This window comes from Chinchilla lanigera, unplaced genomic scaffold, assembly GCF_000276665.1.
Source record: "Chinchilla lanigera isolate Chin_1 unplaced genomic scaffold, ChiLan1.0 scaffold00076, whole genome shotgun sequence".
NCBI lineage: Eukaryota > Metazoa > Chordata > Mammalia > Rodentia > Chinchillidae > Chinchilla > Chinchilla lanigera.
This window is the reverse complement of record NW_004955477.1, coordinates 364381-388200: the sequence shown is the minus strand read 5'-3', so window position 1 is coordinate 388200 and position 23820 is coordinate 364381. Positions and strand designations below refer to the sequence as shown.

Sequence of the window (23820 nt, the reverse complement as noted above, 5' to 3'; positions counted from 1 at the left end):
TTGAACTCATTAAACACAGACATGGAGGAGCTAAAAAGAGCCAATAAATCTTCTAGAGATGAAAATTACAACGTGTAAAGTGAAAATTACGCTGGGTGAGAATTAATGACAGGTTAGCTATTGCAGAAAAAAAATCAGTGAACTTATAGACGTAACTATAGAAATGCTCTAAATAAAAACAGAGAGCATGGAGATTTTAAAAAAAATGAACAGGGCCAGATGTGGTGGTGCATGCCTGTAATCCCAGCACTCAGGAGGCTAAGGCAGGAGGTTCACCACAAGTTCAAGGCCAGCCTGAGCTACAAAGTGAGCTCAAGGCCAGCCTGGACTATATGGTGAGACACTGTCTCAAAAAAAAAAAAAAAAAGAACGTGAGCTGTGGGACAACTTTCAGCTGAATGCTGTATATATGTAATTGGAGTCCCCAAAGGAAGAGGGTAATTTTTTTAAAAATTGAATAAATAATGGCTGAAAAGTCTCCAAATATGATCTCAACCTACTCCAAGCACTAGAAACAGAGACAAACCCACGCCAAGGCAAATTGTAACCAAATTTCTTAAAGCCAGTGAAAAAGAAAAAAATGTTAAAAGTAGCTAAAAAGAAAAAGACAGAGGAACCAAGGTGAGGATGACAGCAGAGTTGTTACTAGAAGTAATGCAAGTCAAAACAAGGCGGCATAATAGCTTTAATGTTCTGTGAGAAAAACGCTGTCTACCTAGGGTTCTTAGTTCAGAAAAAATATCTTTCTAAAACATAGATGAAATAAAATTTTTCTTTCCAACACACAGAAGCTAAAGCGTTAGATTTCACATTGGAAGAAATGTTAAAGGACATCCTTTAAGCATAAAGCAGAGAATACCAGATAGGGATCAAGGTCTACACAAAAGAATCAGGAACACCAGAAATAATAACTATGCAGAGAGTCTGTTTCCTTATTATTTAGATCTTTTTTTAAAGATAACTTGCTATTTAAAGCAAAAGTATGTGCTGTGGTATTTGTAACTCATAGAAATAAACTGTAGTACAGTACAAAGGCCAAAAGAGAGAAATACAAGTTTACAGTTACAAGATTCTTCTTCTTTTTTTTTTTTTTTCTGGTACCGGGAACCGAACCCACGGCCTTGTGCTTTTCAGGCAGGCACTGTGCCGCTGAGCTAAATCCCCAGCCCCAAGATTCTTCTTTTTTTTTTGGTTTTTCTCCGGTACCAGGAACTGAACTCACGACCTTGCGCTTGCCAGGCAGGCGCTTTTGCCGCTGAGCTAAATCCCCAGCCCCTGAAGATTCTTCTAATATACATGAAATGATACAATATCACTTGAAAGCAGACTGTGATATACTGTTTTAAAGATATATACTACAGTTCCTCTAGGCAAACGCTAAAATTTTTTTTTTTTTTTGGTTTATTTTCTGGTACCGGGAATCGAACTCATGACCTTGTGCTTGCCAGGTAGGCACTGTGCTGCTGAGCTAAATCCCCAGCCCCTGCAAACACTAAAATTACATAAATAGTTGTAGCTAATAAGTCAAAAGGAAAAAAACCAGAATCATAAAAATAATGAGTTAATCCAAAAGAAAGCAAATGACTAAAAGGGGAAAAAATCAATACAAAACAGAAGGATGGGTAGAAAATATGTAAGTATAGATTATTTATTTGTAGACTGTATAATCAAAACAACTGTATTACTAAAAAAAACACCCTGGTTAAAAAGCAGAAATTTCTAGAAGAGAATAATAAAACAAAATTCAACTATATGCTGTTTACTATAAAAAGTTGTCGCAACTCTTCAAGAAGACACAAAATTCTAAAAGGTATATAACAACAACAGGACTTCAAGATTTAAAAAGAAAAAACTGGTAGAACCAAAAGAACAAATGGATAAATCCCTAATTACACTATAGTCTGATATTTCCATTCGCCCTTCTTAATCATTGTTAGAACATGTAGATAGAAAATCTGGGAGGATATAGGAGACCTGAATAATACCATCAACCAACTTGACCCAATTAACACTTATTAAACACTATCCAATAACAGCAAAATAATATTGTCAAGTACAGATAGAATATTTACAAACCAAACCATAGTCTGTACATTAAAAACAGGTCTCACTAAAATTCAGAGATGATAATTCAAATTATTGATGATAATTATTATTATTATTCAGAGATGATAAAATTCAGAGATGATAATTCAATTATTGATGATGATAATTATTATTTGATGATAATTCAAAGTATTATATTGGGTTATGGCAGAATTAAATTAGAAATTATAAAAGAAAGATATGCAGGAAATCTTCAACTATACGGAAACTAAATAACATACTTCTTAATTACCCACAAGTCAAACAAGAATTCAAAGGGAAATCAGAAATTATTTAAATTACATTAAAATAAAAACACAAACATCACATTAGTGGAATACAGATAAAATAGGTCAGAGAGACATATAACATGAGAGGGCCTAGGTTTTTTAAAAGGAATTAATGAATTTTCTACCTTACAAAACTACACATACATTGATTGCACAACAACGCAAATGTATTTAGTACCCCTGGCCTGTACATTTGAGGTGAAAAGTCCACAAGTAGTAGTGTATAACACAAACCAAATACCAAACATAGACATGTTTAATCCTATTTACTGTATATGAAGTTCAAGAATAAGCAAACCTAATCAGTGGTGAGGGAAATCAGAATGGTTGATTCTTCTGGGCAGAGATATTGGGAAGGAGCACAAGAAAACATTCTGGAGTGACAGAAATAACCTAGATCTATACTTGGTTGCAATTATACAGCTATCTAGGAGCATAGCCATTCATCAAGCTGTCAGATGCAATCCCTTACAGTGCCCATTTCATACCACTTTCTAAAAGTAATAAAAAAGATAGTATAGAGACTGATTTTTAAACAGTGAAAGAGAATCAGTAATTTTCAAGGGTTGAGGGGGTGAAGGGAGGGAAAAATAGGTGGAGCACAGAGATTTTTAAGGCATGACACTGCTCTGTGTGATATCGTAATGGAGCATATGTTGAATTATGCATTTGTCAACCCACAGCCTGTACAACACCACTGAACGTTAATGTAAACCATAGGCTTAGATAATAATAATGTGTCAATATTGGTTTATTAATCATAACATATGGACCAACAAATGCACTTTCCTTTTTAGTACTAGGGGTTGAATCCAAGCAGTACTGAGCTACATCCCCAGTTCTTTTCATTTCATTTTTGAGACAGGTTTTTAATAAATTGTTAAATTGCCTATGCTGGTCTTGAACTTGCAATCCTCCTACCTCAGCCTGAGTAACTGGGATTATAGGTGTGCAACAGCATACCTGGTTCAATATACCATATAAATACAAGGGTTTTGTTTTGTTTTGTTTTGTTTTTTTCCAGTACCGGGGGTCAAACTCACGACCTTGCACTTGCTGGGCAGCCACTGTGCCACTGAGCTAAATCCCCAGCCCCAAATACAAGTTATTAATAGTAGCAGAAGTTGTATGGAAGAGGAAGGGAGGATACATGGAAACTCTTCATACTATCTGCTTAAGTTTTCTATAAATCTAAAACTGCTTTAAAAATAGCTGGTTATTTAAAAAGTATACACATATATATTGTGTATATGTATGTATACATGTAGATATGAATATATATGTATGTACGTATATTTATATTTCAAATGTAGCTATCTCACAATCAAGAAAGAACTATTTGAGCCACGCGTTGTGGCGCATGCCTTGATCCTAGCACTTGGGAGGCCAAGGAAGGAGAATTGTTGTGAGTTCAAGACCAGCCCAGGCTACAGAGTAAGCCCTAGGCCAGCCTGAGACTCTGTCTCAAAGAGAAAGAAAGAAAGAAAAGAAGGAAAGAAAGAAAGAAAGAGGGAAAGAAAGAAAAGAAGGAAAGAAAGAGGGAAAGAAAGAAAAGAAGGAAAGAAAGAGAGAAAGAAAGAAAGAGAGAAGGAAAGAAAGAGACAAAGAAAGAAACTATTTTGAAAACCCAGAAAAGTATGAGGGAAAAACACTAACATTGTAAGAGCAGTTGCCTGCATATGAGACGATAGGACCGTTGGTAATGTTATTCCCTCTATATTCCACTTTTGCCCATGTTCCATGCTGTTAGAATAAATGGGTGTTATGATGGGAAAATGCTCCTTTCCCCCTCATTTTAAAGCTTAGATGCTCTCTTGAAACCAGATGGGCAGAATGCAGACCCATCCCTACTAACCCATGATGTCTGTTTCAGCCAGTGTTGAAAGTCAGGGTCTCCCTCCTCCCCTCCCTCTCTCCTGTTCTGTGTTTGCCTCCAGCGAGAAGTAAATAATGAGTAGAAACAACAAGGAGGGCAGAAGTTCCCTGGCTCAGGGAGAACAAGCAAATAGGTCTGGGAGTTCACAAAACTTTGGAAGAACCCAGCCCCACAGAAAAGGGACTCGGTCTTTAAGAGCTGCCCTGCTGCGGCTATAACACAGATCGGGTCTTTCTGAGCTTTGTTTTCTCTCTAAGAACTGACTTTTACATTTTAATGATTGGCTGAGGTTTACTTTGTAATCATGGAGACCACAACACGAACTCTGCCAGACCTCCGTGAGAGGTAGCATATGGTATGAATCTGGACTGTAGATGGCATTGCACCAAGCTAGATTCCAGCTCCCGTTGTGCCCTATTCTGTCTGTGTGACCGAGGGTGGGTTCTTTGACTTCTCTGAGTTTTGGTTTCTTCATAGTGTTTTCTCGGGTCACCGATATCCATTCAAACAGAGCTGCTGGCTGGGTGGGTGGGGCAGACGTTCAGCCAGGAGTGGACAAGGTCCTCATAATGAAAGTGGGAGGTAAGGGGTAAGACACCCGCTTGCCTGTACGGTGGAGTTCATTATTTCATTTTCCAAACCACCTGGCTGCCCTTCCCATGAACTGCTACCACCCAACACCAAGGATTTTTGTCCTCAGTAGGAATTTGTCTTCTGAAAAAGCCAAGAAGCGAGAAATGAGTATTTTCACTGGTGCCCCAGGCAATTCTACTCAGGTCACTAACCATTCCACAAAATTCCTGCTCCTTGTTCCACCCTTGGGAATGCCGCTGCAGGTCTGGGAAGGGGCCCAGCAACTGATGCATTTACCAAACACCCAGGAAAATCTTGTGATGGGAGAGCCTGGGAGCCCACCATGCCCTATGATCCCATTCGTATCATCTACCCCACTCTGGATATGTTCCTGTACTCTTTAATATAATTTAAAGTGCAATATATTTAAAATTCAATATGACAAAAACAAGAACACTGGAATGAGCTGATTTATCTGAGAATAATTTGCATAAATAATTGAAACTACCATGAGACTCTTATAGGATTTGAGGCCATAATCTTCTCATGAAGTTGGCATTCCTGCCTGGCAATCGTGAGGTTCCGAGTTCCATCCCCAGTACCAAAAACAAAACAAAACAAAACAAAAAACTGTCACTCCTCCCCAGTGCCAGGGGCCTGCTTAAACAAAGGTCAGACTGGCAGTGTTTCTACTAAACAAGTTCGGTGCTCTTGCCATGTGTCTGAACTGATCAGTGTCCTCAGGGTAGCGCTCACTTGACTGTCCCAGTTTCTGAAGTTAGATTTTTCTTTTGGGTTCTCAGTTCAGAACCTTGGCATCTGCTTTGACTCTACCCTTTCCACACACCCCCAGATAGTTCCCAGGTTTCCTGGGTCCTGCCTTGGGATTGTCTCCTGGCCACCATCCCTGCAATGCCAAGACATCCCTCACTACTCTCCAATGTACCAAGTGAGGGGCTTGAAACTCCTCTTCTGACTTCTTTCTTTGTCTGCCTTCATGCTTGCTTAAAAACAAACCACAAATACTACCCTGGCCTCCTGTTACTGCAGGATAAAATCTCAGCCCCTCACCTGACCTACAAGACCGCCCCCATCGGGTGCAGATCTTTGTGTTCAGTAAGAACCCACCAGCCTGATCTGTTCTCACGTCCTTTTACCTGGACCGGCCTCTGCGGGGCCCCTTTCCCCGGGCTTCCCACCCCTGTCAGGAGACTCTTTTCTCCAGCCCAACCCTCGGGGAAGGCATCTTGATCTGAACCCCAGTGGCACCAAGCCATGGCACCACACAGTTGCACGGCTCACACCCCAGTCCTCAGAATGTATGGACCCTATCTGGGCCCACAGCACTGGCGTTACCTGTTAGGAATTTTGTTAGGAATTTCCCATTAGGAAATTTGTTAGGCACGCTCCTTCTCAGGCCTTGCTCCAGAACTACCTGATCACATTCTGGGTAAAGGTGCATTTTAACCAGGCTCAGAAGTGACCCTAATGTTCACGCACAGTTGAAAACTGCTGGGTTGGGGTTGAGACTCTAGGGCCCAGACAGTGGGGTGTCCCCCTTCTTAGGAACAAAAATGCCAGAAAGTCCCTGAGAGAGAACTGAGAGTCCTTCCCGGAGAAAAGCGGTCATCTTTACAGCTTGGGCCTTCCTTAGAAGCTCACCATATGTGCTACATGTGATGTGGGAGCACAGGAAGTGGCCTGTGTTGGACAATCTTTTACCTATAAAAACAATCGCGCCCTCTGGTACAACTTAATAGTTCCATTGTCCAGGGGAAAGGCTGTATGGTAAGATCGGTGGTGTTCAGGGGGGTTAAAGGAAAAGGCTATCCGTCCCTGCTTGCTGATACCCAGAGAGAAGGGCTCCAAAAGATGACAGGCCTGGGATCTGTTCAGGTGCAGGCATCCAGGGCAGTCATGCAAGGGTGGACGTTGCTGAAAGTAGAAGTGTCACCTGAGGTTATTCACCCTGGGAGGATGGTGTCATTGTCCCTGAAGAATTCAGGACCTGCCAAGGATGGCTTCAGGAAGGCAGAGCCCCAGCTTCTGTAGGGCTTGGACTATGCAGGACCAAGTGACAACAGCGACACTATGTGGCAACCAGGAAGCAGGGCAGTTCAGCTGCTGAAACCCCACACTTTTATTTGGATGAGAATTTGCTGGTTTTGGGAGGTGGGTAAACCCCAGATTCTAGTACAGTTTAGAGGGAGGGGAGAGCCTTGGGGCAAAACAACGGTCTTTCCACTGCTAAAGATTACACAAAGCTATAAGCCTCGGTCTCCTCATCTGTGGAGTGCAGCAATGACTGCGCACAGGGACAACTTTTAGAGATAGTGACTTCTGACTTTTTACTCGGTAGTTCCCTTGGTTTGGGCTGGGTATTGGTTCTAGGGACTCCGCACCCCGCCCTAAATCTAAGATGCTCAAGTTCCTTCGACACATTAGCAGAGTACATCTGCCTAATACTTTAAATCATCTCCAGATCAGTTTTCATAATACAACCTGAATAGTTACCATACTGTACTGATTCGGGTATAAGGCAGAGAAAAAAGTCTGTACATGTTCAGTACAGATTCTATTTTCCAGGAAATATTTTTGATCCATGATCAGCCAAATCCACAGATACAAAACCCAAGAATATGGAGGGCTGGCTGTATTCTTCCAGTGCCCCCACAAGGAGCTGACAGCCATGGCAGGCTCTCCTGTGTTTTCTGCCTCTGGTGTTTTTATGAGTAGAAGCAGTCTGAGGTCAGTGGCTCTTTCCACCTTTGGTAAAAACCTATAGCATTTGGAGAATAATGGCTGGTTGTGCAATGAAGTCACCAGAGAAGACAAATGCGTTCAAGGGTGAGAGAACAGGGAAAGGGCCCCGGACAGTGGGGATATTTAAGCATCCCACCCTGCCTTCCTGACACTGTCAGCTGGGGATGACCAGGGAAGGAAAATCACCAACAGGAAGGCCAGGGACTCCCAGTTTCAACCAAGATTTCCATGCGCCAAGTGTGGTAGGGGAGCAGCACAGTAAGAGGGGCTGACCGACAGATGTGTGGCTGGACCAACAGGATCTCAGTGGAGGGCCTTGGGGTGAGGAGGAGCCAGATGACAGCCTCAACATATCAGGCTTTAACAGAGGGGAGACTCAAGGACAGCTGCCATGGCATTCCCAATAGCCTGGGAGAGTAAGGACTCAAAGCAGAACTGAATCCTTTCCAAGAAAACCAAATTTTACTTTGTACAATAGAGCATTTTTTATGATGTCTGGCACCCAGGTGCAGAATGAGTGTTAAATACTATTGTTATCTTTGATTAATGCCAGGGCTGGCATGACTCACAGGAGCTGGTGCTCCATCTCCCCTACAAACATCTCAACTTCAGGACAGATTCATTGCAAATCCCTGGGGAGGAGGGAGCTGGGTTGTCCTCAGTAGCGTCTGAGTTAGTTAGCACTGTGCGCTGTGCACATGTACACATTCACCGAGGACAGTCTTGTTTTCCATTGTGAATAGGAAGTTGCTTCTTTGGGCTTGTTCTTAGAAGGCACTTCTTTTGTTCTCAATTTGCATGCCAATGAGAGGCAATTCTTCTTCAAGGGAAAATAATAATTGACTAAAGCTGAGGAACAAGCAACAAAAGACCTTTGAGCTGCTGTTCTTCTTTAGTCCAGCTGTAATACAGACCCTGAACCCCAAGACTCTTAAGAGGTCAAAGGACCCCATAAAGATAGAGAGGAAAGAGCAGGAACTTGGGTCTGAGCCAGCAGTGACTTCCCTTGCAAGAGACTCCAGAAAAGATAAATCCATCTGTTAGTGTTATGATCATCAGAACCAACCTAGAGGACTGGTTACAATTAAATATGAGGACTTTTGTCCTAGTACCCTGGTAAAATGTTTATGAACAAGAACAGCTAAAGAGATCTGGGGAGGGAAGGGTACCCTACTGCTAGCAGAGGACAAGAGTCAAAGGTGCTGTTCAGGGCATCGTTCTGTGACTTAACGAAAAAGAACACCCTGTCCCATCTGATCACTGTTTCCCTAATATTCATACCGAGAGGTTGCAAGTATTTCCTGCGGAAACCACATAACCCAAGCCACCCAAAAGTGATAACCCCGGCATGGCAATTTCTACCACCAGGGGTCGCTCTTACGTCCCCGAAGCAAAAAAAAAAAAAAAAGTCATTTTGAGTTCAAAGGTTTTGAAAAGCTATTATGAATATTATGAAGCAAGCTGTAACCCAAAGTTTCAGTGTGACAAGGGGCTTATGATTTAATTCTTGTTGCATGGAGCTCTAGTTGTTCCCTTAATGCCTGTAATTATAGGCTCCTGGAAGGGGGGCTTTTTTGTTCAAAACGGTTGTTTTAACCAGATCTAAGACCTATTCATGAGCTGAACCCACAAGTAGTTACTAGTTGGCTCCAATGTACCCGGCCTATGTCCCTGATGGGGGAGCACTCAGATCCACTGGCCCTCTGCTCGTGAATATCCCCTGAAACCATGGATGGAGAACACTATGTTGGCAGTTCCAGTAGGGAGCCAGGACAGGGCATCTGGGCCTGGCTGAGGATCATAATGAGGAACCACTGAGGGATGAGCCACATCTGTGCGGGCCGTATTCCACTGCCACCGTGTGGTCTTGTAGACTTCTGGAATTAATCCACCAGGCTCCTCGGCTGGAGGAATTCCTGTCTGAATCCTGTTTCATGGTCCAGTGCCTACAATGGCTTGCTCTCTGGAACACACACCCTTCTTGGCCTCACATTAAGCCCCTTGGAAGCCTTGATCTTTCTCATTTCAGTTGACTATGAAGCTGAGCAATCTGGAGTGCTGCTTTCATGGACGTCCATAATTACTTAATCTTAGGGCAGGAAAAACCTATGAATTTTCCAACCACTGCAAGCTTAGTCCATCTGAAAGAAGGGTATGAACCATTGCTTCAGCATCTCAGCAGTGAGGATCATCTCACATGTTTCATGGTAAATTTTCCCAAGCAAACAGAGCAGGCAGTGAGCTAGAACAGGCAGTGAGCTGGCCATGCCTTGGGTTGTGTCCACCCTCCATACTGGCCCCTACCTGGATAAATCCCCACCGTCACAGCTTCCAGAAGGATCGCCCCGCTTCTTGTCCCCAGGTGGCTGCACAGAACTTGGACTCTGAGCTGCTGAAGTCCTCTGAAGCAGAAGAAAGAGAAATTGGGAAAGAAGTTAGAGAGAAATCTATGAGAACACAGAAATATTTTTCAACAGGCCACTGGCTACAGCATTCAAGATGATGGCTAGATAGAAGCCGTAACAACCTCCGTGGCCGATGAATGATTCGCTTAATGAGAATCTCCTCCCCTGACCTGCAGGCCTCAGCCTCCATCTGTGCTTCTAGGAAGGCACCCAGAGCTGGTGGATAGTATCGAGACAGTGCACACTTGAAATCGCCTTATATTAGCAACTGTAAAGTGCCCTTGACCCTCATTTATGAACTATTGCTACCATCGGATGCATGACTTTCATGGTTTACTATATCTCAAGAGTCATTATACAATGCAAGTGGTGTTTTTATATCAGACTCCTGAATTTTAAAAGTTGAAACCCAATTCCTGCTTCTCTGACGTCAGACAAGCCTCAGCTACTAACACCAGCAGCCAGGCCTCCCTTGCAATCATATTATCTACCTGGAATAGTCTGCAGCTAAATCTCCAACCCTGGATTCTATGATCAAGGTTTCTTTCAAGTAATTCTGGAAAGATGTTAACACATTTAACAGCCCAGATAGGTGCAAAGAACAGATGGAATAAGCAGGCAGATCTCTGTTCTAACTGAAAAGGGGGAAAACTGTGTTTCTTCAAGCACAGGAGCCTAATGAGGGCTCTCACTCAAGGGCTCTGACTCGCCTCTGAAGAAGCACATAGGGCAGGGAACTTTCTCCTCAAGCCCCTACCAGAAAGCGAATCTGCACAAGCAGTACCAGTTTTTTCTAGCAGAAATAGATCTGAACAGAGTCAAAGTATAAAATGGGCAGGATAGTGCATGCCTATAAATCTTTGCATTCTGGGAGGCCATGCTAGGAGGATTGCAAGTTCAAGCCCAGCTCAGGCAAAGTAGGGAGACCCTGTGGCAAAATATAAAGTAAAAAGAAGGGCTGGGGCTGTGATCAGTGGAAAAGCCCTGGGTTCAATTAGTACTGCAAAAATTAATTAACCATAAAAGCAACAGAGCTGGGGGTATAGCTCGGTAGTAGAGTACATGCTTAGTATGTGCAAAGCCCTGGGTTTAATCCAAACATGCATATACAAATAAATAAATGCAAGGAACAGAGCTAGCCCCATGAAGGGCACCTTCACTGTCCTTTTCAAAGGGCTTTAACAGCCCTCTTACTCTTACAAAAACCCCTCTTTACTGATTAGGCAGGAAAAACAATGCTTTCCATTTTCCAGCTGAGAAACAAAGATTAAGTGGCTTCTCCCCAGGTCTTCTGCCTTGAAGTCCAATCCTCTTTTCACAGCAATATTAATATGTAACACGTAGATAGCATCCTTTCTGCCCTAACAGTAACAGTAAACATATTATAAACACTCTCTATGTGCCAAGTACTGTTCTTTCAAGCACTTTATATATTTAAGTTGATGTAATCCTTATAATCTCATTTTACAGAGAAGAACACAGATAAGAGCACAGAGACATCACATGCCCAAGGCCACACAGCTTAGAGGTGGTGGAGCTGAGATTTGAACCTGGAGAGTCTGGCCCCAGCGTCAGTGCTCTTGAGCACTGCTTTACGCTACTTCACCAACAGTGGAAATTGTAGCTTTATGGTCTCTGCCATCTTGTTGCCCTGCTCCAAGTAACTAAAACAACTGAGTATGTGTGAATAATGGGCTCCAGAGCCCAAATCCGATGGCCAGAATCGGTCCTAGAATAGCACCTGGCACGGAAGAGGCACTGTCTAAATATTTGCTGTATGTATGAAAGATCAATTCTCATTTTTCCAGTAGCTTCTTCTGTAAATTGAGGGACACGTGCTTAGCCCTGGGAGCTGTCAGTGTTTCCTGCTGTCTTCGAATCCGGCCTTCATTTTTCCCTATCCTAGCAACAGTACTAAGCGCTATTGCTTACTGGGTTCCTGCTCTGTAAACAGGCACCACTACCAACAGCACGCATTGCTAGAGTGACCAACTGCACTTCCAAATAGCAGCAGGCTGGAAAAGCCATCACAACCCTCCCATGACGAACTCACTTGCCCGGTTGCTTCTCCAAATCTTTCCTTTGCTGCTCTTGCTTTGGTAAACAGTCTTCCTTGACTCTGAATACTCCAGAGCCTTGGGCTCTAATCTTTTAAAAGCCCTAATCCTTTAAAGTAACATTTAAACAATTACAGCAACTTTCCAGGCCTGAAAAATCCCTCTGCCAAGAGCTGAAGCACTCACCATTGAAAAATTATTTTTCACTGACTTTACTTACCTCTTAACTGTGCTCCATCTCTCTGACCATGCCAGTAAAATGAATTAAAGCATGCTTAATCAGCATGGCTAACTCAAGACCTAAGTGTCTACCCACATTGTCCACTCTTTGACTGAGGTTCTTGGGAGCAGCGTGAGGGGAAGGGAATGCTGGGAAGTAGACCAAATGTCATTCCTATGGCACCAGGAGTCGGATTTCAGAAACAACTGCCAGGCTGGCCCAATAAGGAGGATGAACACATGTGCTATGCTGCTGCCCTGTCAAGGGAAGGCAACTGTTCACACCAGTTCTGCTAAGTCATCCCTGATCTTTCTTCCCCTCCAAGGGGAACAGAAAAGACTGAAATGGCTCCAGGATGCAGGCATCATGCAGGCCAAGGGGTCAGTCCACCCACGCTAGGGTAGCAGGCACCTTGTGAGGCCCATAAAGGAGAGAGTGCACAGGTGGGTCCTTAGCCCTCCCCAACTGAGTGTTTCCTAACATGATGCACTATGATACTCTGGAAGAAATGAACAAGATTTGGCGTCAGAGCGAGCTGGGTTTGCATCCTCATTCTTCCTTTAAAAAATGCTGTAATCCCAGCATTCTGGGAAGCTGAGTCAGGAAGATCACAAGTTTGGGCCCTGCCTGGGCAACTTATGACTTAGTAAGACCTAGTAAGACCCTATCTCACAACAAAAAAACAAGATAAAAGGGCTTGGGAATCTAGCTCAGTAGCCTAAAGCTGCATTCAGTTCCTAATACTGGAAAGGCAGAAGATGGAGAAAATAGCAGCACGGAGTCTGCAGCATGATTTCAATAACCAAGCCTGGCGTATACTAAGGCCTGACCACATGCTGGGTAGGCACTAGTGTAAAAAGTGTGGTGCAAGCTGATAAACTGTTAGAGTAGCGGGGGGAGCTTCGCCACGGGTTTTCTCTGTACTATCTTTGCAACTTTTTTGAAAGTATAGAAATAGTCTAAGTAAAAGGTTTAATTAAAACAAAAGATATGATTCCCATTCTCACAGAACTTAGAGTTTAGAGAATGAATGAGAATACACATTCAGTCGATATCTACCTTTCCTTGCTCAGAAGCATTTGGGTCACAAGTGGTGGGAATTACCCTAAAAGGACTCAGGAACATCAAAGAATGCAAGAAGTTACACCATGACTGCTTTAGTCAGCAGGGAAAAGGGCTATCTTTGAGACTTCAAAACGATGCCCAATACTTATGTCCTGGATGCATTTAATACGTTAGAAGCAGTGTGTTTTAAGGAGGAGTAGACAAGGTGAGAAAACCCAAATCCTAGTGCAGGATCAGTTTGCCAACTCGAGACTGTTCTCTGCCTGTAAAATGAGGACTGCAATCCCTGCCTTCCCACGCCAGTAGCTGACAAGAGTAGGAGGCACAGAACTGTGCGTGCGGGGGAGAGAGTCCTTATTCAAGGAGCTGGGCGGTCAGGGTGGCCAGTGATGTTCTGCAATGTTTCCTTGGGTAGACCTGAAATACCAAAAACTTACTTTTTGGGCCCTCTAGAATTCTTATGCCCATGTGGTCTCAGGTTACAGCAGCATGAGGCTTGACTCAAAAATAAAAGAGCAGGAATCTGAGTATAGTGGTTTTATGTTATGTTATGTTATTTATTTATTTATTTGGTCTTTTTGAGGCAGGTCTCGCTATGCAGCTCGGGCTGGCCTTGAGCTTACCTTGTGGCCCAGGCTGGTCTCGAACTTGCAATGATTCTCCTGCCTCAGCCTCCTGAGTGCTGGGATTACAGACCTGTGCCACCATGCCCAGCTATAGTGTTTTTAAAACCAAAGATTGGCAGGACGTGGTGGCACACACCTGCAATCCCAGCACTTGGGAGGCTGAGGCAGGAAGATTGCTGTAAGTTCAAGGCCTGCCTGGGCTACAAAGGGAGTTCAGGGCCAGCCTGAACTGCATAGTGAAACCCTGTCTCAAAAAGGCAAAACAAAACAAAACAAAACAAAAAATGAAGATTTACCAGTGAGATTAGCTGTCAACCTTTGGGTTTTATATTTACAGGGCCATAATCATGTACCTATAAAAGGAGATCATAATTACAGGTTGTTTTGAAGGTTAAATAAAACAATATTTAAGTATCACTTAGCACATGACTAGATCATAGTAGACATCATATATGCTGTGATTTTTTGTTTTTGTTTTTGTTTTTGTTTTTCTCCGGTACCAGGAACCGAACTCACAACCTTGCGCTTGCCAGGCAGGTGCTTTGCCGGTGAGCTAAATCCCCAGCCCCTATGCTGTGATTGTTATTGTTTTTATTATAAGAAGAACAGGTTCAAAATTCATGAACTGAGACCTCAGGTAGCTACCTCAGCTTAGTGCCAGTCAGTCAGTCCTTTCAAAAGAAGCATCTGACCCAAATGTAGAGCCAGTTTGTTTGCATACATTGGTGACTGTGCCTGCGACAATGAGCCTGCCTCTGGGCCAGGGGATCCCACCACCCAGCTGTAGAAGCAGACAAGTTCCGGTAGAGAAGTTCTCCATTGTTTTGTAGGGAATCTGTGGTAACTTTCTTTTCTCAATCCCTTTCCCATGAAATACTGTTAAATCGTCCCAAGGCCCACATACTGCTAGGAGAATATTAGAAAATGCTTGTTCAGCATGTTATAGTTTATATCTAGATGTCCCCTCCAAAGCTTCATGCATAGATGAGGTTTTTTGGAGGTGACTGGATTATGCGGCATGATAGCTGAGTTGCTGGTAGGAGGTAGGACCTGGTAGGGAAAGATGAGTTGCTGTAGGCTTGACTTGGAAGATTATATCTCCCTTCACAGCTCCTCCCCTGAAGGCTGTCCACTTCCTGTCTGCCATGTGTCGAGTAGCACTCCTTCACCATGCCCCTTCACCATGCCATACCACCCTGCCTTGGAGGGGACATACTGCACAGTGCACTGAAACCTCGAAAACTGTGAGCCGAAATAAATCTCCTCCTTTAAATTGTGGGTGTCGGGTATTGTGTCTCAAGGACAAAGAAAGTGACTAAGAAACAGCACTAGTCTAGGGTCCTGGGTTCCTCAGAACTGAAGATGGTATCTTTTGGTTCCACTCAGCACCGGGCATTTGTAGCTGTCAACAACACATACGTGTGCTTATGGGCTGTTCATCTATGATGCAAAATAATAACAAGAAAAAGTTGACCTCAGCCTGGCAGAAATGAGGACCAGAGAATTTGCAGCAGAGCCCACAGTGCTGAGGCTTCCCCAGGAGCCACCCTTAGCCCCCGGATGCTTCGTGTGCACTGAGCCAGGACCCGAGTGATGTGCCTGGGTGAGGGCTGGGCTGGGAGTCCTCTGAGCTCGCTGGCTGCCTGCTCACTGCCAGCGGGGAGTGCATACAACAGCCCCCAGAGAAGCAGCCCAGCCGGGCCTCTGCACCTGTCTTCTTGCTTCACCACACTGACCACTGTTTCCACAGCTGAAAATCATGTTTTCTGAGCCTCTAGCTGCAGAAACACCCAGACCGTGGAACTGGTTGAAAGGAGTCCTTTTTAAGTTAGGTCCTTATTACAATAGGACTGAATGTCTGTCTCTGGCTCTCTACTCCTTCAGAGTCATAGACCAGGGTGGTGACAAGCTCATGGCCCTGGTGTAATCCAGAAAGTGGCTACCTGGGCAGGTTCGGGCATTGCTCTTCCTCTCTGGAATCAGTGTAATGAGAGCTCATGTGCCCTTTCTGGGCTCCCAGAACTGAACAACTGTCATAGCCACTTTCATGACTTGGGAATCACAGGCTGGCATGGCCCTTCTTTTACCATGGAGGTTTTCATGCCAGCCATGATGCCTGATCCCTAGGAAGGGCTATCATGTGGAGGCCATGCTTGAGCCAGCTCTGCCACCATCTCTGTCCCAAGCAAGGACTCACACAAACCAGGACCGGACACCGCAGGGATGCTGGAGGCTCATCTTGGCCCAACATTCAACATCCCACTGGCCTCGCAGACTTGGTTATACATACAACTTTCTTTTCATTTCCAACCAGCGTATGTGCAAGGAGGGGGCTCCCTGGGGAGGAAAGGCCAGGCTTGGGGCTGCATCTGAGGAGATTCAGTGCCGCCAGCCTGAGGCCTGCCAAGAGGTCTGAGTGAGTCAGTCATGGGAAGGAAGCAGCAGGAATAACAAGCAGGACTCAGAGTGAAGTAAAAGCAGCGGCAAGGGTCTGATCTGAGGTCGAAAGGCCTCACCTCACTAAAAGGAAACACCCTCAAACTGGTGGATCAGGCTGCAGTCTAGAGTAGGAATTTTTCTTTGTCACTGGCTTCTCTTCCCTTGGAACACAGAACGGAAACTGAAGCCATATTACTAAGTTTCAGCCTAAATAGCGTTTGTGCTGATGAAACAAAAAACAACCGTGACTAATCAGCGGGATCCAAGAGTAGGACTGCTGCGATATTATTAAACTTGACCTCTTGAATAAAGGAAAACAGTCAGTAATTAATTCAACAGTTTGGTCGTTGCCAATAAATTTCAAGAGCAAATTCAATTCACATAATTTGTTGGCCCCCTGCCAAGAGGCGCAGAGAAGATGCTGATGCCTCCACTTCCCTCAGTGAGTGCATGGAGGTCCTGCCACCCAGGCACCTGTAGCTCCTCCTCCAAGTCCCATGCCCGCTGCATACGCCTCTGTGTCGTCTCACCGGCTCTCCACCCCTACCCCTTTCTCTGCCCCCCGATCAGCAATCCACCCCTTCCTCGAATATCTCAGGATCTTCACAGAACAGACCCTTGACTTCCTCACCTTGCCTAACTCCTGACTGACCCCCAAGAACCCACTAACTTGCAACCCGGTCAAGGGCTAGCTGACCTTTCCCCCACACTCACAGAATGTCAGGCTTGGCAATAGTTAGAGAACTTATTGCTCACTAATGTTACTTCTGAGCCATTTTGTCTCTCCCCACCTGCAAAGCCAGAGCCCCTTTTGGGCCCTGATGCCACCAAGAACATCTCTTTCCTCCTCCTACAAGAATGTCCTGCACCCCCAGTCATGCCCCTCTGGTCTCCCAGGAATTCTTGCCTGCTATTATCCCAGGGCCTCTGCATCCGTCTAGAATAATGAGCCACAGAACTGTACAGTTAAACATGGTGGAAAGGGTAAATTCTGTTCTCCATTAGCACCATAAGAAAGGAAGACAAAACAGAAAGGCCCTGTTTGGGAAGCAATATTACAGAATGCTGACTTGTTGACTGGCTTTTTGTCTGTTTTCCTTGTGAAAAAGGGAAACTACATAAAGGCAGGCCAAAGCTGAATCATTTAAATGCTAGAATAGAGCCTAGTAAACAGTAGGCACTCCATGAGCTCTTTTTTAATTAATTAAATTCATTTCAACTGCTACAAAAAATAAAAATTGTACATGTTAAAGTGTGTGTTAGTCACTTTCCCATTGCTGGAACAAAAAATACTGGACAGAGCAAAGGGAGAGGGGTTTATTGCTGGCTCGTATTTCCAGAAGGTTTAGTTCATGGTTGGTTGGCTCCAAGGCAGGAACAATATGGCAGAAGAGCATGGTGGAGAAAAGCTGCTCACCTTACGGCAGCCAGAAAGTAGAGAGAGACAAGGGAGGCGCCGTGGACAAGAATACACCCTTCCAGTTCACACCCCAAGTGACCCACCTTTCTGACCGGGCTCTACCTCCAAGCAGCACCTTCTGTATAAAGTCGTCAATAGACAAATCCACTGATGAGTAGAGTGCTCCCATGATCCATTTCGTTTCCAAAAGCTCTACATCTGAACATATGAGACTTTGGGGGCCATTTTATCTACACCATAACCATGGAGTGCCATGTGATGTTTTGATATGCACTTGTATTGTGTAAGGTTTAGATCAGGTCAGACATATCTATCTTCTCAAACTTTTATTATTTCTTTATCATGAAAACATTTAAAATCTTTTCTTCCAGCTTTTTGAGATGCATAGTAGGTTACCTGTTGTTTGGGGCCTCTTATTCCTATTTCACTGTAACTTAATACCTGTTGACCAACTTTTTCCCTCTGGCCCATGCCCCCATGCCCTGGTAACCACCATTTTATTCTTAACCTCTATGAGATCAAAGTGTTTGAGGCCTCACATAAGAGTAAGATCATCATACTTATCTTTCTGTGCCTGGTTTATTTCACCTAACATCATGATCTCCAGTTCCATCTGTGCTGAATAAAAACATTGCATTTACTTGTTGGTTGTTTCCATTTGTTCGCTTGCTTGTCTGGCTCCCCACTAGATGTACATTCCATGAGGAGAGAACCTTGTTGGTTTTGCTCCCCTACGCGCCCATAGCATCTAAACAAGCTCCTGCCACTCGAAACTTTCCACGAATGGCCCCTGGGTGGGAGTTTGTGACTGAGCTTTCTAGTGCTGCTGCACAGCGCTGTGTGGCGTCCTAAGCCAGACCCCAGTGCTCCTCCCCTGGCAGAGGCATCTTTAGGAGCCCTGGACTAAAGGTCTCCAAACTGGCTTCTCGTCCCTAACTCTCACTGATGGTAGCAGTGCACAACTGCTTTGCCCTTCCTACCGACCACACAAAACTGAAAAATGATGGGAGGGGAACAGATGGAGGCAGACTTCCCACTCTAATTCCCAAATATTTTCTCCCAGAAGCCTTACCATCTAAGGCCATGCAAGGCAAGCTTCACTGATGGACAGTGAGTGGGTTGGTGGTTTAGATTCCCTCCTCTCAACTTTCCCCTTAACCCTGCGCCTGTCCTCGAAGCAATTCTGAAGCCTCCAGGATTCCCTAGAGCACAGTTTGAAAACCACTGGCCTAGCCATTCTTTCTGACCCTCTGGAGACCAGGTTCTGACTCTCCGCCACTCATTCAAGTGACATGGAATGATTATCCTTCTGAGCCTCTTTCTTTGACTACAAAACAAGGGTAATCACCTGGGCCTGTCCACCTCATGGGATCATGAGGAGGGCCAGATAAAGTCACACACCATACATGTGGTGTGAAAGCTTCACCACACTCTATACAATAAGCTATGTTGTTTCACAACCTCAAATACCACTCCTTGCTGGAATATGCAGAAAAACAAAGGCATCAGTACACTTACCTAGCAGCCACTGTCAGGTGTAGAGCAGCCTTTCTTAAAGCAAAGAACATTTATGTGGATGACACACCTGGACAGGTATGATGGGGATTTTATAGCAGGTCTATGAGAAGATGGGTTCTTCACTGCCCCCTGAACCACACTCACAAGCAAACACTACCCTCCACCTCTGCTCCAGGAAAACCTACTGTGAAATGGAAGCAAAGCTCTTTAATTTCCTTCCCTCCCTCCAGCAGATGGCCAACACCTTAAGCAGAGGAAGAACTGTGAACTCAGCTGGTGCATTATTGCATAATGACACTAGCTGCTGATTCCAAATTTAATGTATTTTTTATGAAAAATCAATCATAAAATCAGTGATGGCAGAGGTGAGGCCTCCACACCATTCCAAACCTCAGTCCAGGACCAAGAAAATCAAAGTATCAGAGTCCAGAAGGATTAGTACTGGCTCCCAGCATCTGTGTTCTATAAGTCTTATTCAGCATCTCACAGCATATCAACCAAGCCAGTTCTTGGACACACACACCAAAATGTTATTTCTAAAAAGCTAAACATGTATAGTTGATTTCTACTGAGTTTTACAACTTACTGGGGGTAGGTGGGAATAGGCAATAGAGAAGAAGGGAGAGAAAACCTAAATATTCAAACACACATGTCACACCACATGCTGCAGCCATCTAGATGTTAGGGAGGCACCATGCAGCACGCCACATGCGCCATACCTGCAGAGGATCAGGGTTTGGAGGCCATAGGATGACGTTATGCAAGTTGGCGTCCTCTTGCTGAAAGCAAAGGAGTCTTACTGTCAGCAGAAGCCATAGAGAACAGGAGCCCCGCAGGACTTCTGGTTTCTATCCCAGGCTGAAACTGTGCAATGTATTCCTGCCCTGTCTGTGGCCACCACATAAAATCAGAGAAGAGAGAGGAAGCCGTGGCCTGATGGTATTTAAACATGACAACGGTTAGGTCTGGGCAGGCTGGTTCCTCATCCTTTGCCTTGATGACATGGCTGGTCTGCAACACTCGTTCCTTATTCTATGCACAGAATATTCGTTCAGGTCACATCTGTCTTTCCAAGCGTTCACTTGTAAACAGGATGCAGGGACCCCAAGTGCATCTTCACAGATGAGACACCTCCAGAGAGAAATGGGAGCCTGGGTGGGACAGGGGAGCCCTCGGAGGCAGAGAAATCAGTTTGGAAGGGTCAACAATGATCCAGGTGTCTGGTAGGGCTGGCAACGGGGAAAACTGTTGGACAAGATAATGGAATGGATCTGTGTTGCCTCTCTGTCCTTTGAGAAACTGCTCCAAGCTATGTTGACGGATGATGATCGAGGTGGGCTCACCTGTGCCTCACAGGGCGCTAGTCTATGGTTTGGGCTGATTACAAGAGAACCCTCTACGCTGGGCACAATGACTGATCTCAGAAAGTGCATATGGAATAATTGGCGGTGGTCTAATTCCTTAGAGGCGGGTAATGAGCTGGACTCTCTGGGAGAAACACGGAAGGACAGAGCTGCCGGGGGTATCTTTTCCTTTTCCTGATCTGATGGCACCTGCCTGAATACTACGGAACTACAGAGGAAAATACAGCAAGTTCCAGAGAGAACTGCTGCATCATCTTTTGAATTTCTGGACTCAGCCAACATTGGGGCTAGAGCTTGCAGACTTCTCAGTTCTGTAAGTCAACAACTCCTTTCTCTGCTTAAAGGCATTAGAGACAGCTTCTGACTCTTGCAAACCCCCAAAGCCTTAATTATACTAAAAATTAGGAAATCTAAAGGGCCAGCCATTAATTAATTAATAGACGAGTGGGTAGTTATTGGGCAAAGTCAGAGGTGATCTCCAGATTTTGGTCTTGGATAGCAAGGTAAATTATCCTGCCCAGGAGAAGGAATTCAGGAGCAGGAGAGGGTCAGGGAGAGAAGCTAAGTTTGAGGAACTCGGCTGGCTGTGGGTGATCTAAGTAAAGATATCCGGGAGATGTGGAAAGACAATCTGAAACAAGCTCCATGGGGTCAGCAGCCAAACATCCCAACACTTCATTCCTATCTGTTTCTCTACGGAAGGCAAAGCTTATTCCAGTCCTGGAATCCTAAGGGCAGTCCCTGCAAGTCCTGGGGCCTCGTGCCTGGCTGAGTTTGGAGATGCGAAAACTTGCAAAGCCAGGGAAGCATCTCCTGATTCCTCCAGCTGGACAGAAACTGAGAAGGAAGGATGGGGTTGGGACCTGGCGGGACATGTAAAGTGAGGGAAGAGATAGCAAAAGAGTGTGGGATAAGGGTATTTAAATCCTTGGAGCATTTTGATCGTTTTGATTAGTAAAGCCTTGAAGCATTGAAATGCCCTTGTTTGCAAGGACAGGGGAGATGGGCCCTCATGCCACGATAAGAGAAGCTTAGTCAATACCACCTTTCTGGCAAGCATTTTGGCAACATAAGAGGAAAAGCCTTTCAAAAGTCCTTACCCTTTATTTGAAAGCAATTCTATTTCTGTGAGTCTACGGTAGCTAGACAATAAGCATTCCATTCTGAGCAGGGTGGTTTAGTAAAGATAGTGGGAAGAAAAACGTAAGCCACCCAAAACTACCATCTCATGGTGACATTCACCTCAGGTCAGGGAAGCTTACTTACCACACTCAGAAGTTCTATCAAAGCAGGCAAGGCAAATGTTCCTCTGCTCAGGATTCCTCCACCTTGGCACTGCTGCTATTGGGTTCTGGGTAACTCTTTGCTGTGTGAGACTATTCTGTACATTCTAGAATATTTTGCAGCAGCTCTGACTTCTGTGTATGAGATGCCAGTAGTACCTCGAATCTGTTGTGCTAACCAAAATTATCTCTGGACATTGCCAAATACCTGCTGGGGGATAAAGTCACCCTGGGGTCAGAACCACTGCTCTATCCTATTTGTAGCTAACAGTGGCCTGTAAGGAGTTTGGTGTCCAAACAGATCCAAGAGGCCTCAGGGAAAAGGTTGAAGCTGAGCTTCTTGGTTTGTTAATGAGGAAGAATAAATGCCAAAGTATGTCCAATGTGGGGTCAGTGATGTAGCTCAGAGGCATAGTGCCTGCCCGGCAAGCACAAGGTCCTGAGTTTGATTCCTGGTACCAAAAAAAAAACTATGTCCGGTGTGGAGAGCTCTTAACTGATGGCATGCCCTCCTGTACCCAAGCACAAGATGGAACGTGGTTTCAAGGGTAGAGCCAGGAGGGGGATCTGCGCCAACTCCAGCTTGTAGGTACATTGTTGGGTCCACAAAAGGCACACAAATAATTGTTTCCAGCACTTTTTTGGCCAGCATTTTTTAAATGGAAGATTTCTCTTGCACAATTTTCTAGAAAATAGGGGAAAGCAAGTTTCAACTCATTGCATGGGGCTAATATTACCTCAATACCAAAACCAGACCAAAGTGAAAACTACAGAATAGTTCTTATGAATTTAGACACAAGATTCTTCAACAAAGTATTAGCAGGTTGACTCTCAACATATCAAAATAACTATACATCACGATCAAGGGGGAACTATTCCCAGTGTGCAAGGTGGGTTCAATATTTGAAACCAGTCAGTAAAATTCAAGATATCATCAGACCAAAGAAGAAAGATACTGTGATTATATCGATTGATGCACAAATGCATTTAATAAAATCCAGCCCCTAGTCATGATTTTCAAAAAATCTTTAGCAACCTACAATAGAGAGAAACTTCCCCAACTTGATAAAAAATAAAAACCTTTACAGCTAATATTTTGCTTAATAGTGAAATGCTGAATGCTTTCACCTTAAGAGTGGGAATGCAGTAAGAATATCCACTCTTACTCTCTTAATTAACCTAGCACTGAGAGTCCTTGTCAGTGTAATAGTGGAAAAAGAGAAAGGAAAAGAAATAGAATCATACAGAATGGAAAGGAAACAAAAGAAGAAAGAAAATTGTACCTGTTCGCAAATAACATGATTCCATACATAGAAAACCCTAAGGGATCAATAACTAAAACAACCCCTTGGACCTAATAACTGAGTTCATCAATACCATAGAATACAACATCAGCATGCAGAACTCAGTGCATTAACTATAAGCAAAGGGAAACTAAAACTACAAACATGTGGGCATTTATAGTCACTTCAGGGAGAATGCAACACCTAAGTGTAATTTTAACAAGACATATACAGGATCTGTTTACTAAAGACTAAAAAATGGTGATGATGAACCAAATAAAGATGACCTACATACATGGAGAGATACCATATGTTCACGGATTACAAAATTCAATATAGTAAGGAAATCAATTCTCCTCAAGTTCATCTATCAATTTAATATAACTCCTCTCAAATTTCAGTAAGTTGTGGTAGACATAGGTTTATTGTAACATTTATATGGAAAAACTATAGATCCTAAAATAGCTAAAACAATTTTGAAAAACTCCAGCCTGGGCACCCTTAGTGAAACCCTGTCTTGAAAAAAAAAGGTTGGGATATGGGATACAGTTTA

The 23820-nt window shown here is 44.1% G+C and overlaps 1 protein-coding gene across 11 annotated transcripts in view; it reads right to left on the bottom strand.

The window, feature by feature from the left end:
* The window catches only part of Tacc2 (transforming, acidic coiled-coil containing protein 2), a 213111-nt gene that overhangs the window by 163900 nt on the left and 25391 nt on the right, over positions 1-23820 (bottom strand). For 10 of the 11 annotated variants that reach the window (XM_013503062.1, XM_013503064.1, XM_005401923.2 and 7 more), the window contains exons 3-4: positions 20057-20116; positions 9892-9989 (exon numbers count right to left, since the gene is read on the bottom strand). In XM_013503062.1, coding sequence (XP_013358516.1) covers positions 9892-9989; positions 20057-20116 — 158 coding nt within the window. The remainder of the gene's footprint in view (positions 1-9891; positions 9990-20056; positions 20117-23820) is intronic. The other variant, XM_013503066.1, reaches the window with a different exon arrangement.